Here is a 24,075-nt window from a genome sequence, read left to right as displayed (position 1 = left end):
TGCAGTAAAAAGGAGAGATTCCATTCCATCCACAGCTGGAATACTAGACTTCTGTGTCCTTCTACACAGCAAGCAGAGCAGCAGTGTTATATCTCAGCTCTGTTCAGCTTGGACCACCTCAGAAGCGTGAAGGGTAGAAGACAGGGGGCATTCATATGTATGTGGGCACTGAGCCATAGAGAAAGGATATCACTGAGGCATGGGGAGAGCTGTGGGCTGCATGAGGTGTGGGGCTAACAGTGCCCTGCTGTGAGTCCTACCCGGGTAAAACAATACTGTTTATGTCTGACTGGTTTTACACTGCAGGGGTTGAAAGAAAGACCGATATGCAAGGATAAACAGAAAGAGGAGCTAGGTAGGAGCACAAATGTGCATCGGTAGGAGTGTAGTAGTATCGTGTTAATAATGTGACAAAACTAACAGGAAATGGTTCCTTTCATTTCCACAATAAGACAGAAATCGGACGCAGGTAACAGGCACGGAAGCTTTAAAGAATTTCAGCGTGTATTCATAGTCTAGCTACTGTACAAACAATTCTTCCATAAATCCAAGCAGGAAATGTCAGTAACTCGATGCTTGTTGTGCCTGGTGGATGTCATTTGGAGTTAGGCAGTAGCCATTGTGTCTGTTGGACAGGAAAGGTTTCAACAGCAACCTCCAGCCTCCTGAGGAGACACAGGCAGATCTCAGAAGACATTAATGCCATCTGACATGTTGGAGAACGATGCTCTGGATATTGTCTTTAAAAAGTTGTTCATTCAACACATGCACAGTGAAAATTTACCAGTGCTTTTCCACCGTACAGTCGGCTCAAGTCAGCAAGACAGACATGAGCTAAACCCCCCTGGCCCACCCCCAAATCAGCTTTCTGAGGTCAGAAATATAGCATAAACCTGTTTTTTTTTGTTGTTGTTTTTCTCCTGAAATTGCAGGTCTGCGGTGCTGGACTCCCCCTGATAGTGCCAGTGTGCTGACACTGAAGTGATTATGTATTGATTTCAATCCCATACACACTGATGTATCCCTCTCCCTGATGTGGCAGAGCGCATAATAGCACATGATCAGACATAAAGAGACTGACAGTCCGTTTTTCCAACAGCACCACCAGCGCTATTTTTGGACTGCATGAACCGTTTGATTGAGCTGCATTTGCACACACGGGGGGTAGAATAAGAATTAAGAGGTGATTAGAATTGTCAGTGTAACAATGAGGAAAGCAAGCATCCATCCATCCGTCCATCCAACCATCCTTCCATCCATCCATCCATCCATCCATCCATCCATCCATCCATCCATCCATCCATTAATCCATCACCCATCATCCATCCATCCATCCATCTGTCCATCTATCCATCCATCTGTCCATCTATCCATCCATCTGTCCACCCACCCATCCACCCCTCCATCCATCACCCATCCATCCATCCATCCATCCACCCACCCACCCACCCATCATCCATCCATCCATCCATCCACCCATCCATTAATCCATCATCCATCCATCCATCCATCTGCCCACCCACCCCTCCATCCATCACCCATCCATCCATCCATCCATCCATCCATCCATCCATCCATCCATCCATCCATCCATCCATCCATCCATCCATCCATCCACCCACCCACCCATCATCCATCCATCCATCCACCCATCCATTAATCCATCATCCATCCATCTGTCCACCCACCCATCCACCCACCCACCCCTCCATCCATCACCCCATCCATCCATCCATCCATCCATCCATCCATCCATCCATCCATCCACCCACCCACCCACCCATCATACATCCATCCATCCACCCATCCATTAATCCATCATCCATCCATCTGTCCACCCACCCATCCACCCACCCACCCCTCCATCCATCACCCATCCATCCATCCACCCACCCACCCATCATCCATCCATCCATCCATGCATCCATCCATCCATCCACCCACCCATCATCCATCCATCCATCCATCCATCCATCCATCCATCCATCCATCCATCCATCCATCCATCCATCTACCCAACCACAATGACGTGCTCGGAGCTTCCCTGCTTGGCCTCTATATATTAGGAGAATTCTTCAGTTCCAAATGAGTATTTATGGAAACTCTGCAAATAAGTGTTAAGGGAAGCCTTAAATAATTAAGCATGTTCATAAACAATTAGCATGTGCAAAGCTTTTGCCACGGCCAGAGGATGTCTCCAACCTACCAACAATTCATCTGTTATCGTTGCACTAAACACTGATCTACTGCACGGGCTCCCACTGTGACGCTTTATATTTATAGTACAAAGATGTTTGGTTTCAGATTGCAGCAAAATAATTGCAAGACAGGAAAGAAGCCATTCTGTCTCTTGACCGTCAGCCTCCGTAACAGCACTAAAGCGTACTCATGCTAAGATGGGGGTCACAGCTGAAGAGGAGAGCCAATGTCTCCGAAAAACCAAGCAGATGTGCTTGTTTCCGGCCTTAAATCGCAATCTTCATTCGTTAGACTTTGCCAAACAAAACAAAGAGCAGCTTACATGAGGAACGAAACAAAGCTTGAAGATAAGTTATGGTTGTCAGCGTCCAATAAATTGTTCCCCAGAGCCAGTGATGGATAAGGGGTGCTGCACTTTTGAAGAGTAGAGGGACTGTCACACTTACACACTTTCACTGTCATTGTTGTAGTACAATCACTAGTCTCCGGGATGGAACTTGTGCACGCATGTTTGCCTATTTACTTTTTTTTCCCCTTCCCTCAGCATGACAACACTATTTTAAAGAATCGGCCACTGAGTCTGCCACCTTGACAATCTGTTTAGAGAAAAGGCACGGACAAAATAATTAAGAGGCTCCTTTGTTGGCCACTGACGACTGTGACACATGCCACGCTGCCATTTTAAGGAGTTCTGTCATTGATTTACTTTAATTAGTTCATGGGAAATGTGTGCAACAAGCAGATAGAGTTCAGGACGAGAAGCCGAAGACAGAAAATTGGGTACTTTGCATGTTTAATTACTCCCAAGGCATTTACAATGGCAAGGTAATAACAGAGGAGAAGGCATATATTGTCTAATGAACAGCTTTATTTTGGGTAAATGAACAAAATGTTGCTTAATTTGGAAACTCTGCCAAGGGCCAAGGGTGTTTAATGTGAATTATGCCTGTTCAATAAAACAGGACCAAGCGGGGGGAACCATAATTCAGTATAATATGAAGCTGTGGTGAGAGATGAACATGCGGTGGTTGTTTTTTTTTCTTTTTTTAACTACTGTATTAAGTTGAGTCGACCATGGTTTTCACTTGTACCAGCACATACGTGCTGTTTGCATCTAATGAGACATAGGAGAAGGAGTGAAGGACCCGGCTTTGCACAGATTCATTTTATCCTTTCTATTGTACAAAGTTTGCTTTATCTGCTGACCATTATCAACTACGGAATCCTGTTTGCCTGTGGAGTCATAGAGGAAAGCTCATTGAAAAAATTACATTTAGAAATATTAGAAACTTTTAAAAAATAAAAAAAAGATATGTGGCAAGTTGAACTAAAGATTTCATCGTAGCAATATGTAGTTGTGTTGGTCAAAATGTTGTATGAAATAAATCTACCCTTGATACATAAAAGTGTGGTCAGCAGTCCAACTCTTCAGTTAACTCATCCTTGTTATTATTACTACGAGTGTGATGTGCTACCAAATATCATACATTATTGGATGCTTGGGATTGAAGAAAGATTGGCTAAATTCGACAGAAAAAAAATCCTTTCACAATGTTGCTATTTTCATATCCCAGGAGTTGTGCAACTACTGGCGTTGCATCGACAGAAAAGGACAGACTTGAAAGGAAGCATCTCCGTCCTTTCCAACACTGTCCTTCGTTCCTCCCCTGCAGCAGCAATGCAACACCGTGTTCTCAGTCAAAACCTATTCTATTCTTACAGCCAGCACAGGAGAAATCCATGAAAAAAACCAAATAAAATCCCAGTTATTACTGTAGTTTGTTGCCTTTATCAGAAAACAAACAGCTGGACGCACTACGTGAAACGGCCTTGCTGCATTAACACACGGAGGTCCAGGGAACCTCTTAACATCATGTGTTTCCAAGCCAGGTGCCTTCTAAGTAATACACTCTGTCATCTGACAGCTGTCCTGGAGTTAGAAGAGTTAAAGCTTTTTTTCCCCCCAGAGGAATGTTGAAATGCACTACGTGACCAGCAACTTAATGCCACTTTGCTGCTGCCTGACAAGCAATCCATCACAGGGAACACACAGACGGAACGCTACATGCCACCACGTCCTGAAGCATCCTCGAGGAAGGCGTCCGGAAATACGTGGTCGATGAGACAGACGCGCGCTCGCGCAAATTGTTAAAAGTTGGCAGTTGTGCAACAGATGCAACGGCGAGTCAACTTTCAAACGGCGCGTCAACGAAGAGGGAAATAAAAAGAAATGGAAAAGGGAGGGTGGGGGCATAAAAAATGACAACAGAAAGCGACAGGAATGGTGCAACGTGGGTACGCGCCCTGAGGAATCCCAAGGTCTGTTTACTCTTGCAGGGGTGTGGTGAAATTTTAAAGGGATGGCTCTGTGACGTGCTGGAGAGAACACTCTTTCAATTACCCAGCAGCCCCTGGTGTTAGCCTGTAAACCTGTTGCAGGACTGCAGAGACACTGATGACAAGGGAGAAGCCCTACAGTAAAATAACATAGAAGCACAACATCCAGCCATTGATTGAACCCTTAAAACAGGTTCTGTGTCAGCAATGGATTTCTTGTTGTTTCATATTTTTGTGTTGGGGGGGGGGGGGTCTGTGTAAAATCTGAAAGAAGTGACAAACACGTTCATGTCGAGTCTCTCAGCGGTGGAAAAAGCAGCTGCATGCGAGTGTAGCAGGTTCATAGATTTGGATGGTAGGTTCTCACTTTGTTCTGAAACTTTACAAACAATTTGCTGGTTCTTTTGTATGTGAGCTGAATTTCCTCTTGTTTTTGGTGCGCGGCGGAAATGATACTTTGCATTTCAGAAAAACTGAAATGTTCACAAATGAGAAAATGACAGATTACTAATGCCCTTTGTTCTTGGCTCTCGCCTAAAACTAGTTAATGAGGGAAGGTGCAAAAACAAGAGCTTTGCCCCTCTGGTGGGTGTGTCTTATCATCTGTTTGTTCTAAACGACCTTCCCGTGCAGACGTATCTACCCCCCTTTTTACCTACGTGACTGAACTGACCTCTCGTCTCAAATCTGACGCCTTGATGACCATTATTTACTTTGCCAATCCTTCCCCTCCCCCAGTGAGGCAAATTAACTGTAGTCGCTTAGAAACAAATTCACATTTAACAATATATAAAAGTTCCTCCTTTTCTGTCCATTTGAACTTGTTGGGTTTTTTTTCTCTCGCTTTTCTCCTTCCAGTTAAATTAAGACCGTGCGGTCTTCTGTAAGAACAAAATGAAACTTTAAAGACTGTTATTATGTCAATTGCAGCTTTTAATTTTAGGTACCATGTGCCGGCTGCCTGCGGGGCCCAAATAGCTGTGGATGGTACCCTAGACAATTAATAATGCAGACATGGGAGGATGAGAATACGGAGGATTCTGTTATCCTGCTATTGTTGCTCCGCACTGTAAAATCACCTGAAGCATGAAGAGCCTGCACACATCCTCTGACACAAGGAATTCACTTTTGCCTGAAGAGTTCTTACCATTTTTTTTAAAACGCTACACCCTAATGAGAGGGGCACGCGGCACAATACAGCGTTCAGTAGGATGGAGATGCCAAAGAGAAAAGAGTTGGATAAAGGGGAGGAGGAGAATGTGCAGAGAGAAAAGACTCTACAACGTGGCATTAAATATCCACAACTATCCTCCTGAATAATTGATTAGTGAGCTGAACAATGTGTACAAGAAAGCTTCCTGGCAACTTTGAAGGTATGAGTAAGCATTTACCAAGTCGGAGCTGCAAAACTGGAGTCCTCCACAGTCCTCCACAGGACCTCCCACTCACCAGTATGGCTTCCACACAACTCACACATCGGAGTGGTCAATTTAAAAACTAGGCTGGCAAATGTACCATTTCTCTCTACAGTTGGGTGGATAGATCTATAAATTGAGAAGAAGGTTTATTGCATGATGATCTTGGAGGATTACAAACCTGGAGACTCATAACACTCTAAATCTGATACCTCAGAGCTGATTCCTCCCTCAGGAATCTACATTTAAACCCAGTTAGGATTACACTTTCAGTAGGAAAACCTGAATTGGACTTTTCTGAGCCTGAACTAGGGACAAAAACGATATATACTGTTTATAGATGATGTATCACCACTTCGTCCCGCTTCCCTGAGCCAGTGAACCATGGGATATGAGAACTGCCATCTTATGGTGGTGAAGCCAGACAGCGAGTGTGTGTGTTCGCAACAAAGAAACAGTGGTGTGATGTGAGTCCTGTCCATTTGGCTACACTCGAGTTCGATGGCTTCAAATATATAATGTAAATCTGTCAAAATAATTAAGACTCGAACCTGCTGAAAAAGACTTGGGTCAGCAATTGAATGAAAACTTATCTCATTTTGCTTTTCATTATTATTGAAAATGTGACTCACATACAAGTGTCAAGGAAGAAATATGAAGAATTAAATTAGCATTTGAGACTCTAAACAGAAGATTTGAGATAGAACAACTCTGTCATCTGTAGTTTAGTGATGACGAATGATAATGTGTCGCCAGATTTGTCTCCACGATGACATGGTGAGCTATTTTCATGGTGAACTCAAAATGAATGTGGTATCTTCTTCTTACAATTATTATTATTGTCTATTAATGGAATATTTGATTTAGAAAAAAAACATGATGTCTGCACCACAAACGACACCCATGATCAGTTCACTATTGCTACGAAAAATAGAGACGCAGATTTAAAATGGACAGAAAAGCTTTTTTTTAAGCAATAAATCAAGTACCGTATTTTCCGGACTATAAGTCGCACTTTTTTTCATAGTTTGTCAGTGGGTGCGACTTGTACTCCGGAGCGACTTAAATAAATACATTATTACAGAATTTCACATGTTCGTTATTTTCACGCTGACAACCACCAGAGGGCGCTCTAGGTGTGTGTACCTGAGGAACGAGTTCCTTTAGCGACGCAGAAGAAGAAGCGGTGCTTCGTCTATGGAGTTAGACTTGATTGTTTGGTTACCTTGCTCGGATGTTCTTTATGCTATAGTTATCTGAATAAGTGTTAATATGTTACGTTAACAAAGCAGACACGTACTCAGTTTGTTGTGGGTCATGTAGCTGAATTTGTTACATTAGCATACCGTAACCCTATTGCTAATCCATGCTAATGGATTGCTAATTGCCTTTCAAGATGAAATGTATGTTCCTGGTCTCGGATTTTATCAAATAAATTTTCCCCGAAAATGCGACTTATAGTCCAGTGCGACTTATATATCTATTTTTCTTCTTTATTATGCATATTTTGGCTCATACGACTTAAATTCTGGAGCGACATATAGTCCAGAAAATACGGTAGTTTAGAGTAGTAGTTTTCCTCATTGTAGTTCCAAAAAATTTTATGTCATTTATAGATAGATAGATAGATAGATAGATAGATAGATAGATAGATAGATAGATAGATAGATAGATAGATAGATAGATAGATAGATAGATAGATAGATAGATAGATAGATAGATAGATAGATAGATAGATAGATAGATAGATAGATAGATAGATAGAAAGAAAGAAACTGATTCCTACCAAAGCCAGTTGATAAAGCTCGGGCCTAGAGGAGCCCGCATTTCCTATTATTCTAATTCGTTTAGTCGTATTTTCTTCCAAATCTTTCAATCATGAATGAATTATTTGCTGAGGTCAGTAATGAGCTGTAGACAAAAACAATCATTTGCTGGCTCTTTTTCTGTTGGTCATTACGTCACATCTGCATCAATTTTAGTGACATCAGAGTCTAAACTCACTCCTGATTAATCAGAATTGTACCCTCGTCTGGCGCGACACAGCCATCAAAACGAATGTCAAGGTATCGAGGATCAGGCCCTGCAGCCCCGCAGCGCTGCTGAAGGAAGGAAGAAGGAAGACTGCTGCGTCCTTCTCATTTCACCCTCAGATTGATTAAGCCACCCTGAAAAAGTGATCAGCGCCGTGTGAGAGCAGGAGAGCAAATATGACTCCAGCATTCAAGTGTGTGTGTCTCTGTGTGTGTGCGTGCGCCTGTGCAGCAATGTGTTGTGTGCAAAAAGGTAAGCAGATGCATAAGTAACCCTTAGTTAGAGAAGACAGCCATGTGCAGGAGTGATTTGATCAGAACTGGTGGGTGTGACAGCAGCATCATCATCATCATTACAAGCACACATGAAAGCGCTTGCATCCATCCTTCCCTTCTACAAACTTGTTGTTTAGCCTCTTCCATTCTCTCTTTCCTTGCTTCACCTGCCAAAACCTGATGTAGCGAGACACAAATCTGCCTGAGAAACGACTGCTGTGGCTGAGAAAAGGCTGCTCGTCCAGGGTCTTATTGAGAGTCTTTTTTATTCGCCGGGGCAAAGCAGCCAGACCAGCGAGGGAAGTAATCTCGTGCAGATCACATTGAAGAGCTTCATTACCTGGGAGCCAGACACTTTTTTTTTGTTATCCTCATGGAGAGAGCGAGACAGAGCATTAGCTTAGCAAAAGAGAAAGATGGCAACAACAAACGCAAGATGGGAGGGAAGGATGGAAGGCAGAGCGAGAGGAATAAAAACGGGAGTGAATCACTTTGGACTACAAAGGACAGCAGGAAAACGATACACCTGAAAAGTATTTTTTTTTAACTGCATGCTGGCTTCATTCCAGCAGCAGCTCTGTGGTTTAGTGCTGGCTGATTTGATGTGTGCATGTACATCAGATACACATGGCTAATGTGTGCACGCATGCTTCGGGAAAACGTCAAACCACAGGAGGCTCCGAAGGGTTTAGAGTTTATCACGGAATGAACCAATGACTGATGATGTTCCATACATTATTCAGAGCTACACTGGATAATAAATAACTCTTGATGAATTAATAAAACATGCATTTGATATTGAACAGCTGGGATTATTCCCATGTGTACTTTTTTTCTTCTCAACAAACATGCGCTGCCAAAGGAATAACTGACTTTCATTTTTCAAAATCTATATTCTGGAAGATGTAAGAGGTGCGGAATTAGCCGTAACCCTCAGTCATCTGTTGGATGGTGGGGAATAAGAGACAAGAGGAATGGAGAGAAACAGTTTGTGTTTATTACTGTGCTTACTGGCAGGCGTTAAATAAAAATCACGTGTAGATTAAGAAGACAAGCCCTGACATAAATACGGAGCCATATGCGCACACTCACGAGCATCCAGATGCTGCTGCCAAACAAGGTGAGATAGATGGCGGTAGCAGGTTATTTACAGATAAACTCCAGCATGTCAGTTAAATCATCTCTACCCTGGAGGCCTGTCCTATCCCCATTTAGCACAGGCACAGAAAAGGCCAGGCTGGCATCCACGCCATTTCCTGGCAGTACGACAGTCCTGATAGAGTCACGGCCTTGGCTGGGTTCACCGCTCCGACCTCCTCCTGCCCTCGCTCGGCCCTCTGAGTCGCTCACCACTGTCAACCCAGCCCAGGCCTGCTCCATCCCTGCCCGGCCGGCCCTGGAGCATAATCTTCAGATGTGCCCCTGCCCACTAAAGGCTGAGGTTTTGGATCCAGCGGCCCGCTATGTTAAAGGGCCAGGGCCCCCCTGCCACTCTCTCCATCTGCCAAGCTGCAGACCACCAGAGTCCAGGATCAGAGAAGGGAGAGACCCAAAGAGCTGAGGAGCGTAACGCTCAGAGCGTAACGCTGAAGATAAAAAGATGGACTCTTATGTGGGCTGTGGTGACCCTGAAGAAAAGCCGAAGATGTTTCAAGTTAAACTGTGTTTAGTGACTCCATGGAAATACATCCAGGGTGTAGAAGACTTGGATATTTTAGATATGAGAAGAAGGACTCTTTTTTTTAACAGGACATCTGGCCCAAGTGGAGCATGAAATGCTCTTAAAATAGCTCAGTGTTTCTAGCATTGATCCAAAAGACACGTGAGACAAGGATAGATAGATAGATAGATAGATAGATAGATAGATAGATAGATAGATAGATAGATAGATAGATAGATAGATAGATAGATAGATAGATAGATAGATAGATAGATAGATAGATAGATAGATAGATAGATAGATAGATAGATAGATAGATAGATAGATAGACCTGTTTATGTTTTTGATGGTTCACGTATTCCTGTGCTAAGTCTTTATGTGTAGCTCTGATGCACGCTTGTATCTCGCTCATTTCCATATGTCTCCCCTTGATCAAGTCTGCTCATCTATCGTCCAAATCTGTGATGACAAGCCTTTACGTATTTTCCCAGCTGCCTCTGGTGATGAGAGTGTAATCAGAAACATCATTAGGGCCCAACATCGATGGCTGTGCCTGTTAGTCCTGTTACTCGCATCCATAATAACTTGAAAAATGCAAATCATCTCGAGGTAATCTATTAATGTCACTTCATGTTTATGTCTCCGCTCCAATTTAGCCGCGCTCGACATATTTGGCGGCGATCAGCGTTTCCATGCAGGTATTCATTTTGCAGTGGTTTCAGAGCGTGTGCCCGGTGCACGGGGCCATCTGTCTGTGTGAGAATTTATTAATCACCCTGATAATGAAGCGTGCTCGCAGCTGAGCACTCCTGGGCGTCGCTTGCACGAGTTCTAACCGGCAAAAGAACTTTCAGCAAGTTTGTTTCGGAGCGTAGCAATTATTGCCGCTTGCAGCCCATGGGGGAGGGTCTGGAGACCTTTTTCTAATTACCTGAACTGTTACGTATAGCAGACAATTTACAGCGACATCACATCCCCCTTGTTAGCTGCAGAAGGAGAGCAGAGCCTAATAATTCCAGCATATGGTCGACAAGCATGTGGGGGAATTTGTCAGCGTGTGTCGGCCTTAAAGTCAAAGACCCCATTAAGAGCAAAACAGGATGAGCTAATCCTGTGAGATTTGTGCAAATGAATTCTCATCGTGGCCATGGTTGCACAAACAAACGAAACAAAATGTCAGTTGCCGTAGCCATATGATAAATCTACTCCCAAAGCTGTGACCATGCACTTTAGAGCTCATTAAAATTAATACCGCCATAATGACATTTTTTTTTAAATCCCTAAATTAAAAAAAAGATCACAGTTCTTCTTAGATACTGAGAAAATTCGATTTCAAAGGTTTTAAAAGTGAAAGTGTGTGTGTTGGGGAGGGGGGGGGGGGGGGGGGGGTGATCCAAAAGAGTCGATTTGATTGAGGCTTCATTGAATTATTTAAGTCCGAATAAACGATAGATCAAAGTCAGCGCGTCCTCTTTGTTCCTTTTCCATTTCGTTGACATGAGTTATTTAAATATTTGAATATTTGCTTAATGGCATCCAACATGTCTTCAGCAATGGAACAATAAGAAGCTGGAGGTTCCATCCCTGTGCACCTGAGAACAAAGCTAAAGTGGCCTCAGTCCAACGCCAAATGTTCCAGATTCATCACTTACGTTACGGAACATTAAGAAATCACCAAATAATCTCCAGGATACATTCTGTGAATGGAAATATAAAGAAATAAGCACCAGAAAACCACACTCTAGGGTCTACAAACCCACCCAGCAATCAATAGTTACATGCAGAAAAAAAAATCACAGGAATTGAAGAAACCATTTTGGAATTTAACTTCTGAACAAGGCCCAAGATGCTGTGTTTAAAGCACGTTTCCTGTCCAACAGGGTGTGTACAGAAGTGCTATTTATATTACATATCCTCTGCACTGAGCCCGCGTTCTGCTCCACCGTCCCTACACCTGCACGAGCACCACCTCTGCCTTTGTCAGACTTTACTTCTCAGAGACCATCTACTCAACAATTAAAGTGGGAGTCGCATCCATTCAGGGTAATGAAAGTCGGAGAAAAGTCACAGAAAGCCACACGTCTTATCCGCCTGGTTCCTTTAAAGGAAGAACAAAAGGTCTTCCTCCTTCATTTCCCATTAACCTCTATGCTCTTCCGCACACAGGAAGCATGGCGACCTCAGTGGCCCATGTCACATATCTCATCTGGCTGTGGGACTGCTTCTTATGGGGGATGAGTCCATTCAGTGGGGAGGGGGGGGTTCTATCTGGCCGGAGTCCTTGACAGATAAAAGGTGGATGTTGATATTTATCCCGAGTCTCAGTGATACTAAGTGGGTGAAAGGCTGATAAGTGAACAGAGGCTAAGATGTCTGAAGTGGAACTGACATGCTCTGAAAGTGCTAATCTACACTGGTGGGGAATAGAGTTTTGATGATTTGATACAGGTGACTTCTCCTCGTTGTCTGGACTCAGATAATGCAGCATCGCCCAGCAAAGTAAAGATCTGTTCGTACGCAAAAGACTTCACGTAAACCTTCCCGTTGGCAGACTTTATTAGCTCCCCACCACTCGGCACACCCTCGATAATCCACTGAGTCCTCCACAAATTGTCTTTTCAGCGCAATAAATACGAAATGTTTGGGCTGAGAGAGTCATGATTTATGAATATAAGGTAAGGAGATGAATGACTTATTGTTTGCGTGCTGCTAGCATCTCCGTCCCATTAAGGCGCAGCCCATGAAAAGTTAACAAGAGGAAAAGCTAGTCGCTGCAAAAATAAATCCTTTCAAGCAAACAACTGAGCGTTTGTGAATATTTAATTAATCAGAAGTGACAAAAGGGAACAACAATCAACAAAGAGATGCAAAATACTTCTTATACGTTATTCCCCCTTGCAAATCACAGAGTGCTGTCAAGTACCACTTTGCTCTGTGCTGCAACATGATGGCTGTCCCTGAACTACGCCGGGGAAGGCAAAAAAATAAAAAAAACCAACCCTCAGAGAGCTACAGTGTGTTTCAACTGAGATCCAAAACAATAAGCAGCAGGATCAAGGAACGGAGTTCAGACAACAGGAGTTCACTGCAACTTTGTGTTAACATGGATTCTTTTGTGCTGCATTTTGTTCCATTTGGCTTGAGTGGCAGCAGCGATATAGCAGCTACAACCATCAGAAGAGTCTAAATCGCCATCGCCGCCGCCGCTGGGGCAAAGGCTGCGACCTACAGATGGAGTTTACCAAACAGATTTAGGGACGTAGGGAACGCCATCTGCTCTGCGTGTTCTGTCAGCTTCTTGACAGGTAACAAGTGGAAGCGCAACAAGGAAACATGGTAACAGAGGGCGTCACCCAACCACAGGCCTTAGCATCCATGCTGATTTTCATACACACCCTTACACACACACACACCAACACACAGCTTCCTGCTACTGATGAAGCATTTTCTACAAGAATCGTACTGGTGCTGAATCAGTGATGAGGTCGTTCCGAGGAGGAAGGAGCTAGAAAACTGGGGAAAAAAACCCAACATGCGCTGATTTGTGTAGAGCCGCTGGTCTTTCCTAGCACCTCTGAATCATGCGATGACCACATGGTCGGACTAGGAATGTGAATATATGAATATATTAGCATACGGTCAGTTTGGACCGTATTTGCAGTTGTTTGTTTGTGGGCGAGGGAAGAACGCCGGCCTGTGGCAATTATAGCTGCAGCAGTTAAGTTAACGGTTCTCGTGATTGCTGGTGGCTTCCACTGCTTTTCCTTTGATTCGGAAATGCGATACGTACGCACGCTATCTGGCTGCCACTTTTACAAAATAATGTAAAACGGCCGCTGTGCCCGCTTTGTCTTTCCTACATTGCGAGAATTCCTTGCCGGCGATTGCCCGCATAAATATTTGATCTCGCATTTACCAGCCTATGCAGTGTGATGATGCTGTATAAAAGCATTAATGGATGCAATAAACCGCTCCACTTCTTAAGATCTGACCTAAGATTTGACCTATACGGTTTGGGGAATCGTGTTTTTGACTGCCTGCCAGAGTGTCCACTTTGTGAGCACTTTGTGACTACTAATGCGAATGCTGCTGCCGTATTCCCGAAATACGCTTCAAGTCTCTTTTACCGTTGCTGCTTTTCTCATGTGGTGGGTTCAGTCGAAGAGTTCGTAGCGCATGTGTTGCTAGATGGGTTGATGAGTGGGTTGGTTTTGGAATGATTGTAACATTAGCATTTCATAGCCTTTTAAGAAGGGTTGCGTAGAGGTTTGCACTATTGCCTCACGAGGAGGACGTGGGTTTGATCTGCAGTTAGGCCTTCCTGTATGCTAGTGTGCTCTCTCCATGTCTGTGTGAGCCCCCCACCATCAGGGCTCAACTCAATCAAGAGCTTCAGCCGAAGCTGCAGCGGCTGAGAACGTCCCTCCATCTGGCCTGCGAATTCCGTTGCACAATCTCACGCAATGACAATAAAGGATCTTCTTATTTTCATTGAAAATGCGCGCACGTGTTGGTAGCATCGGACTGTGAACTATCTATCAATCTTGTGTTTTCATTTTCCAAGACACTCAAGCAAACATGTAACTAGGCCTGCTCGCGCTCCTCTTGATGTCTGCTCATTATTTTCATGCAATCGCCAATTAGAGATCAACGGTTGGAAATCACACACTTGATTAGGCTGCTACGTGCAGCTGAAGAGAGGAATGGAAGGCTTGTTTATTGTGACTCACCAACAGCAGACATTTCTGGAACCGAGGCCTGGTACGGAGCCTGCACGAACTGCGGTGGATTGTCGTTAATGTCCTGGACTTTGATGATGAACTCGGACGGCGGCTCCAAAGGCTCGTCTGTTTCGGCGTTAATGACCTGGGCTGTGAGCGTGTACTCGGCCTTCTCCTCACGGTCCAGCCTCTTCATGGCGTGGATGTCTCCTGTTAACTCGTTGATGGCGAAGATGGTGCCGGCCCCCTCGCCGGCCAGGATGTACTTGATGCTTTTGCCGCCCACGTCCAAATCTGTGTGTAACTGCAGCGGGGGGGGAAAAAAAGAGAGATCAAAAATCATGGCAAAGGTCAGGCTGAATAATTAAATAGTAACACTAAACCCTAGAAGTACTTGGTTTGATCATGTATTTTGTTTTATTTGATGAAACGAGCCATCTGGCCTTATTGATTGACCCGTTCTAATGCTAAGCTAACATGATAACAGTGAGTTGCAGAGAGTAGGTGGACATCATCAGCCAAACAACTGCAAAACACAATAAAAGCATCATTTTTTTGGGAAAATTGGAGCTTGGGCGACTCCATGCTCAGCAGATTCTGTGCACCTCTACATGTAATTTGACATTGTTATTGTGCTGTTTTGCAAGTAAGGACTGAGGTTACCGAGTCTGGTTGGTTCTGTTTGGCTAAATGAGCCCCACTGGGGACAATAACTAGGTAGGTTGCACAGTATATACCTTAGCCTACATTGTTATTCACAATACACTACAAACACATCATGGAGACACTTAATGTGGCAGATGTTGCTCCCTGAAATATACCAAAGGTGTGATTTAGATGTTAAAAGAGAAACCTGACTGGTCCTAGGTACAAGATGTCATCGCATTTACCCCATTATTTTGATAATTAAACAGTCTAATTGGGCCACTAAGCTCTCTGGTTCCCAGTTACTAACAAGTTTGCAATGTGTCCAACAAACACAACACAAAGGCCATAAGAAGGGACGTAAACCAGATTTTAGAGCAGAGAAGACGCAGTGCAGGTTAATGTAGAAATTGGAAACACTTTGCTTTTATTATATTTAACAGAAAAAGCACCTCCATCACTCTAAGTCACCTTTAACGTAAGCCCCTTCATCCCCAAGGTGACCGACTTTGAGAGGCGCCGAGGAGGACATTTACAAATGCAACAATGTTGCCTTGACATACCTGCCGGCTTTTCTGAGTTCTGAGTTTTCTTGCACAGACACACACAGTACAGGCACATATCAAAACCCCATTCATGAAATTTAATTTAGTTTCTGCCACAGGCTACCCACAGAAGCTCCTCTGGGGACATGGTTGGGGTGCACAATATAAAGAAAACAACCTCTAACCCCCACCACAATTTCTTTTTTTGCATATCCTGTCTCAAAGGTGTTGTTTGTAGACACTGACAAAGCACATTGACTTAAATTGTCACACCTTGCACTTTTGTTTTCCTAATTGTGCCATCATTCCAGATGAATAATGTAGCTCATTAACACAAATGCCTTGAAACATCCTGCACACGGAGAAACTCTTTAAAGAGCTGAAATTAATGACAGACTGTCGTCGCTTTTTACACTCTATACGTGATCTTTGGTGCCTGTAGCTCAGCGCATATGAGAACATTTCATAGATGTGTACATTCGCCATTTTATCTAACTTAAATTCCTCACGTTGATAGTCTTTAGTTTCACAACAGGACATCTATAATATCTTTTCAGCGCGCCTGAATTCATCCAATAGAAATAATGTCGATATTAGTTGAACATTTCCTGGTCCCGACTGCAAACCACGTAATCGTTGACTGTTTTAACCACAATAATCAAAGGTACAATTACGTGATTGAGTATGTGGGTGGCGGGTGGTTGCCTGGGGAACAGCAATGCAACATTAAGTGACGTAGGGAAACAAATACAGAAGAAAGAAGAAGCCACAGAAGAAAGAGGATCATTGAGAGCAGAGCCCTGCGTGCAGGTGACAGTGGGGCGCTAGCATAAATGCTAACAGAGCTGTTTCCAAGGTGGTTTTCTCTGTCAACTGGACTGGGTTTCTTCCAGTTGACAGAGAAAACCACCTTGGATACAATGACCTGGATGACTGAGAATTTACACAGATAACAGAGCTGTTACTCTCCTGAATAAAACCTTTGGATTCATGAACCAACTCTGGAGTTTCATTCTCACCCACCAAAGTAAAGGAAAAACCTCATTATGCCACTGATGTAAACAGAATCTTTTATGAGGGGAAAATACCAGCTCCTGCATGCAGATCACGAGAGTTGAAATGCCGGCGATATATTCGGAAGCTGCTGCTCAGGAAGACAAAGGAAATCTCACGCTGGAGAAACACTGTGCATGCACACACATGCACACCGCTGCTACATTTGCCACTCATGATTCCCAGTCAGGGCTTCAGCTGCCTCTTCTGTCAGTGCAGGATGAAATATGTCAGGCTGTTAAACCAACTTTACCAATGGCTGCATGCTAATAAGGACCCATGTACAGATTCTATACCTGCCCCCATCTATGTGTACATATATTGCTAATGATTTTTTTTCTCCGTGTCAGTGCGAGTGGTTCTGGCCCTTCTTCGCTATGTAAAACCAGTTAGAACTGGCAGAGAAAAAGAATAATGAAGCAAGCAACCAGGAGAAGATTGAAGATGGAGTCTTTTCATTTACTTTTCCTTCAAACGGCATTTATCATCAAAGGATCGGCCTATCCCTTTGTTTAGGATGAGTTTAATTAAAGAAGATATTATTATAGATATATTAAAAAAACATTGCGAGAGAAAAAAACAAGGCTATTAAAGGGTTGATTCATTCTGGAAGGTGATGTTACATGACCCAGTCATTTTTAAGGGACGTGTAATCGCTGCCTTGACTGGGCTCGGAGTTAATATGAGCAGAATCCTCAAGTCACCTGATCCAGCAAACGCTAAAGGGAGAGACGTGGCGGTGGGGTCAGATCTTGACGGTTAACCGTCACTTACTTCTAATCAGGGTCACTGAGGTGTTTGAAGCTCTTTAGCGCATTCACACCTGTGGGAATTTAGAGGCTTCAATCCGCCTACTCTTTGTGTTTTGGGACTAGAAGCAGGACAGAACCTGATATAATGAACAGCAGGATGCAATCAAACGTGGCTCTGTGGCCAAATGACTTGTTCCGACTGGTCTTGATCTGGTTCCCTCTGTCTGATACCAGACTTTCTGACTAAAACAGCAGAATCCAAAGCAGCCTGAACTCAAATTTATGTTTAAAGGCTGTGAAAACAGTCCTGACATCATCAGTGGTGAGTAATTAACACAAAATATATACCGTTTTTGAAGCCTTGACCAGATTAATTATTTTTTTGCCATTATTTTTTATGGGCCTCTTGTAAAATGCACATCTAAAATCTGATTTAAATCGAAGCACAGTGGAAAACGATGCCGGTAAATTCTAATTTAGGATTTCATTTAAGCTGCATTGTGATGATCGTACAGTGTGTATTTGTTATTGGAAGAGGGTTTCAGTGGATCATTTACCTGGGGGGTTGGGGTTCGGGGCTGGAGTTACATCACCTGGTCTACAGTTGGAAAATATTTATCTTCTTTTCTTTTACATTTGTTGCTCTTTGTGGTTGATACAAGAGGCTTTTATGGGACCTTTTAGTGTACTGCCGCTGGGGGGACACCATCCACCACATTATCCTGGTATCCTGAGCTTGTTGTGGCTGTGTACAGACCATAATGTGGCGACAGTTCAAGGAGATCCACTGTCCTCCATCAAATATGCAGCAGACTGCATGTTTCCATGTAAAATGCATGGGGACCCTAAAGCCGTGCAATGTGTGCACTAGTTTGCATGTCGTCTTTTGTAGGAGCCAGATGTTCACAGATTTCTTCTCAGTACGTTCTCATGGCCCACTTCTGGTTTCTGACCCAGTCTCAAAGACCCGATCCAGCAGATTCATTCAAGGGGGCTTCATACTGAAATGAGGGGCCAACATGGGGCTAATTCATTGCCAGAAATGATAAAATTAGACCTACCATTTTTTTTTTCACGCTCCCCATCTGTACAGCCTTAGGCTACGGTAGCCTAAATAGTTACTCCAGATAAAATCTGCTCCGACACGTCGGGAAATTTAATGTAGTTTCCTCCCATTTGTTGGATTTTGACTTTGTTAATTACACCTACATGAATAATCTGTAATTCTAAATATTGCAATAACATTTTGAATCTACCGAGCAGATGGCACAATGCATGATGAATGATGCACTTAGCTATTCTTGGGAACATTTCCCTCCAGTCTGTCTCATGACATGTAGTGTTTTATCAAACTGCGCTGAAAAGTTTCCTCCTAGTTAAAGACAATTGGTGAAAACCTTCATATTATTATTATTTTGTTTTAATTCATAGAAATTCTGACGTTGTACCTCTTAAAAAGTCCAGACATGGTCAAATTCTCCGTATTAAGTGTCGCAATAACGCAATGATTGGAACCATGAGGTATTTTGTGGACATTTGTTGCACTTTGCCAACAATCGATGGCGCTCTCGAGAGAGGTGAGAAGGAGCCTTGAGGGAGGCCACGCAGGGGAATGAGCATCTTGCATTTATTATCCCCACAGACGCTCGCGCTTTACTGAGACAATGGGAAAGAGATGGTGTCATGACCCATAGAAGAGCAGAAATGACGCTTTGCAATTGATGGCAAAGGTACAGTAATTACAATCAGGAAGAGGCGTTCAGCTTCACGCTTTTCTCCTATTGGACCGTAGAGCTGAGTCATTGACAAGCTTTCTGTTTTCATTTGGTTCTATTTTCCTCTCGGACAATAATGACCTAATGAGAGAAAAGAAGGGTCAATTTTCACCGTGTAATCTGTACTAAAGTCAACGGCTAATAATACATTTCATCTTTGTTCACATTCTTTCCACCCTGTGTTGTGTTCGCTGCCACCGGCAAACTATTCCTTTAGCAGAATACGTTAATACCTTCAGTACTAGCGGACAAGACAATTAGATTCAGCCACCCATGAAAAGCATTTTTGTTTGCGGGGGCAGATGCAGGACAGTGCATTTTAATCACAAAGGCTGCAATGTCAACAGAAAGAGAGGATTTAGGGAGGCGGGGCGGGGGGAGATTCTCTCGCTTCAAGATCCAAGTGCTGTGCAAAAGTTGTTCTCAGTAAAGATTTTCAGAGCTCGCTCGTCGCCGGCCGGGAAGAAAATGAAATTTAAAAAAGAAAGAAATAAACAGCTCCTCGGACACATTTGCTGGATCAATATCTCTCCAGAGCACGTGGATCTTTATAAACGCAAAAAAAATGACCAGAGAAGGAAAAAATAGTGTAAAGTGGAGAAAGAAAAAAGCTGAAAATTGAGAAAAGGGTTGTAAAAAACTGAATGTAAAGTCTGTAGAGATGCAGATTTGGGCTGTGGTACATATGCAGGGTCTTAATTTGGGGGAGATTTTTGAGTATTAACCTCAACTGCTGTTATCAGCGTACCGGGGGGGGGGGGGGTGCAAAAGAAAATAAGCCTGATCAAGGAGCACAACAGTTTTCTCTTCCTTCTGTGAGGCTGACCTAATCAAATCAAAGAATGAGATTGATTTCACGAGGTGCAGATGGACCCTGTAGCGAGTTTAATTCGGCGCCCCGGCTCTCCACTACCAGTGCATTCTCGGCCCAGATGGTGCAGCTCGGGTTTGCAATTCATATTTCAGCATCTCACTCCCCCTTTTCTCACCCGCTTTCTTTCACTTTCTCCCAGACTCAGAGTTTAGCCACCAAGCAGACGAGCGTTGGTGTGGAAAAGTATCACAAACTCATCTGCCGGGCCTGTAATCCTGTGATCCCGCTCAGGGGCACAAACAAGCCATGAAGAATCTGGTGAAGAACTTCTAAAAAGAAAGGAAAGTATGTCGGGAGGAGGGATTTTTGAAGCCCTCCTCCAAAATACACGTGATCTACTGGTGTGAACATACCAGATTTGATGATCACAAGAGTCAAGTCATCTTTTTGGGGTTCATCAACGTGATTAATGTGTTGCTTTGCGCACGATTCCCGGATCCTGTGCAGTTACACAGCAAATGTGCAATTGCTCCATCTCCTTTCATTTTCTACTTAACTAAGGAGACGGATTAATCAGCTTAAATGAGAATGAGCCAAGAAAGTACCATGATATCAGTCGGAATATTTCAGGTGATGTTCGTATCCCTCCATGTATACCACACATACTGTAGATGCTTCTGCATTTCCATAATTGGGAGAAATGCAGTAATGTAGTCATTCTTTAGGGCTTCTTCCTGCAGAAAAAATGCTGATTACTCCAGAGTGAATATTTTAACTGTCAAAAATCATTGTTCTTTACTTGAGCCGCCATGCAAATGAGACGCTTTCAATGCCTCCTGATGGAAAGGGGCGCGTTGCTGCTGCTGCTGCTGCTGCGGCGGCGGCGGCGGCGGAGAATTCCGGCAGGTAGAGTTTTCTCCAGGAAGGAATTGAAAAATGGCTCTGACAGCTTTTGCTGAGCACCTCTGGTCGGCCTTCTTAATGCCAACTGGAGGGTCTTCCTTCAACAGCACCACAGGAGGCAGTTTTACTGTTAATTAGCAATAAATGGGATTCTTCATAAACTTTGGAAGCTAAAATCTGCTAAAAGACAAAAGCTTTGAGACTGAAGAGCAGTCTCATCTCCGGATGGATCAATATCTGGGCTGCACTGTTTTGACTAAACTTGTCATTTTCTTTATTCCTAATAGGATCTAATGCCAACATTGAAACTGTCAATGGATTAAACACAAAAGCTTTTTCTGCCTTATTGTTTCCTCATTTTTCCAAGAATGAGCATGTCTCCCCAGGGAATATGGCTTTTAATAGGCAGGTATTGGGAAGCAGTATTTGCAACCAAGACCCGATGGCAGTATAAATGAGGACTTTATTGGCTATATTAATAATCATCTGTGCCTTCTCCTTTCAGAGGCATGTGATATCCAGTATCATTAGACATGCAAATAACGGCTTCATTTTCCCGGTCTCTGGGATTCCGAACGAAAAAGAGAAAAATGAAGAAGTACAGGCGTGGCGGAAACAATTAAACCGTTCTCCTCACAGAAGCGCTTGGCAGATTGACAATGTTGGGGCGCAGGGTGGGGGATGGGCACGCTACAAAGGCTCCCTTTGTTAGTCGGTGACATCAAATCGCTTGTCTTTAAGAGGCTTTGCTTGGAGATGCCCGATCACCTTGGAGCAGACTGCAGCAACAATCAGCAGCGTGTGTCGTCTGTGTCACATTGCTGTGGATTGGGGGGGGGGGGGTGAACAGCCTCCGTACTCTAACCCTACCAATAACACTAAAGAAGAAAAATGGTGTTTTAAGCACAACCTCAAAAGGAGAACAATGGCATTTAGTTTCTCATACATTTAAGTAAAAGTCATTTACTCTTCTGTTTAGGGACAGAAATGGGGGAGTGGGCATGAAAATTACTTTTCATAACCAATTCCCCTGATTCCCACGTTACCTACACTTCATTTCCAAGTTGTCTTCATCTGTGCGTTTCGCACGAGGAAGGTCCTGGAAGGGAAATCAATCACTGTCTGTTAAAAGTTTGCCTAGAAAAATGAGATTTCTCTGGAGGGGCGAAGGCTTCAATAAAGGTGCTTTCAGTTTTAACCACCCATCCATCCATCCATTCATCCATCCATCCATCCATTCATCCACCCATCCATCCATCCATCCATCCATCACCCATCCATCCATCCATCCATCCATCTGTCCATCCATCCATCCATCCATCCATCCATCCACCCATCCATCCATCTGTCCATCCATCCATCCTTCCATCCATCCATCCATCACCCATCCATCCATCACCCATCCATCCATCCATCCACCCATCCATCCATCCATCACCCATCCATCCACATATCCATCCATCCATCTATCCATCCATCCATCCATCCACCCATCCATCCATCCATCCATCCACCCACCCACACATCCATCCATCCATCCATCCATCCATCCATCCATCCATCCATCCATCCATCCATCCATCCACACAGCCATCCGTCCGTCCATCCGTCCGTCCGTCCGTCCGTCCGTCCGTCCGTCCGTCCGTCCGTCCGTCCGTCCATCCATCCACCCACCCACCCACCCATCCATTCAGCCAGCCACACATCCATCCATCCATCCACCCACACAGCCATCCGTCCGTCCGTCCGTCCATCCATACATCCGTCCACCCATCCATCCATCCATCCATCCATCCATCCATCCATGGAACAATGGGATTCATGCGTTACTATCTAAAATATCTGCTTATATGAGTCTTTTTCTCATTTTTGCTCTTTCTCACACTCTTTCTCCTCTTCTGCGTATGCTCTGTCTTTTTCAGGAATCACCCGTTGGTAATGTCAACAGAGATTTCACGGCACGCTGCCGATGCCTCAGCCAGGCTCACATTTCCCCTACCTGTGATTTACATCTGAGAAGAGGCTCATGGGGGATTTTCCATGCAAGCGGATGGAGTGATGATATGAAGGATGGGGAGGGGGGAGGGGGGTTTAGGTGCGCTTGGTGAATGCCCCTTGGCGAGAATTTTGGGGGGTTTTTGTTGTTTTTGTTGAGAGGTTTGCCGTGAGAGTTTCTAACAATGGAGGCATGGACCAGCAAGCACAACACCTGCAGGAGTGCAGGACTGAGTGTTTTTCCCATTTCCCCATAACCAACACACATGAACAAGAAAACACAAGCTAGAGATGGTCTGTTGACCATTATGTGATGTCAATGCTAGCAACAAAATAGTCCACCCCCTAAAAAATGCATACAAACGTATCCATGCTTGATAAAGAAATGGTGGCGTGCTGGAGTTAAACAAATATAGGTAAGCTGTGGTCAGTCAGCCCTTCCGTCCTTACAGCATCCTGCTCACTGGATTTTGAGTTGATTCCTATTTATCATTGAAAACCACTGGAATAGGACTTTTTCAATGTTATAATTGTGGATTTTTGACCTAGTAATTAACCTGTGTGAGTTTAATGCCTTAAAACAAAGGTTTGTGGCTCTAAAAATATATATTGTATAATTTTTTTTTTTTTAACCTCAGTGGCGTTTAAATATACCTATGCCGCATCATCATTGCATATAATATGATTTAGCTGTGACACTATCATGATGCTGTGTTGTTGAAAGATATTTTAGTGCGAATAGAGAAAATGAATGACTTCATTGATTTGTTCGTATATCTGTCACAAAACTGACAGTCAGTACAAAATATCGTTATGAAACCAAATTCAGATGCTCTTAAGGATGTAGCTATTGTATACGTCTCTAAAAAATAGGTGCCATGTCTCCTAACGTACATACTAAATGGTTCTGATCTGTAGGTGTCAGGGAGGATCCTCCAGCCATTATTATATG

The 24,075-nt window shown here is 43.7% G+C and overlaps 1 protein-coding gene across 5 annotated transcripts in view; it reads right to left on the bottom strand.

Annotated features, from left to right (window-relative positions):
* Positions 1-24,075, bottom strand: part of cdh8 (cadherin 8) — a 76,642-nt gene that overhangs the window by 33,898 nt on the left and 18,669 nt on the right. For all 5 annotated transcript variants that reach the window (XM_029846062.1, XM_029846063.1, XM_029846065.1 and 2 more), the window contains one exon: positions 14,651-14,945. In XM_029846062.1, the coding sequence (XP_029701922.1) occupies positions 14,651-14,945 (295 nt within the window). The remainder of the gene's footprint in view (positions 1-14,650; positions 14,946-24,075) is intronic.

Source organism: Takifugu rubripes, chromosome 13 (genome assembly GCF_901000725.2).
Source record: "Takifugu rubripes chromosome 13, fTakRub1.2, whole genome shotgun sequence".
Classification (NCBI taxonomy): Eukaryota; Metazoa; Chordata; class Actinopteri; order Tetraodontiformes; family Tetraodontidae; genus Takifugu; species Takifugu rubripes.
The sequence above is the reverse complement of the archived record's forward strand: the minus strand, read 5'-3'. Positions and strand labels throughout refer to the sequence as shown.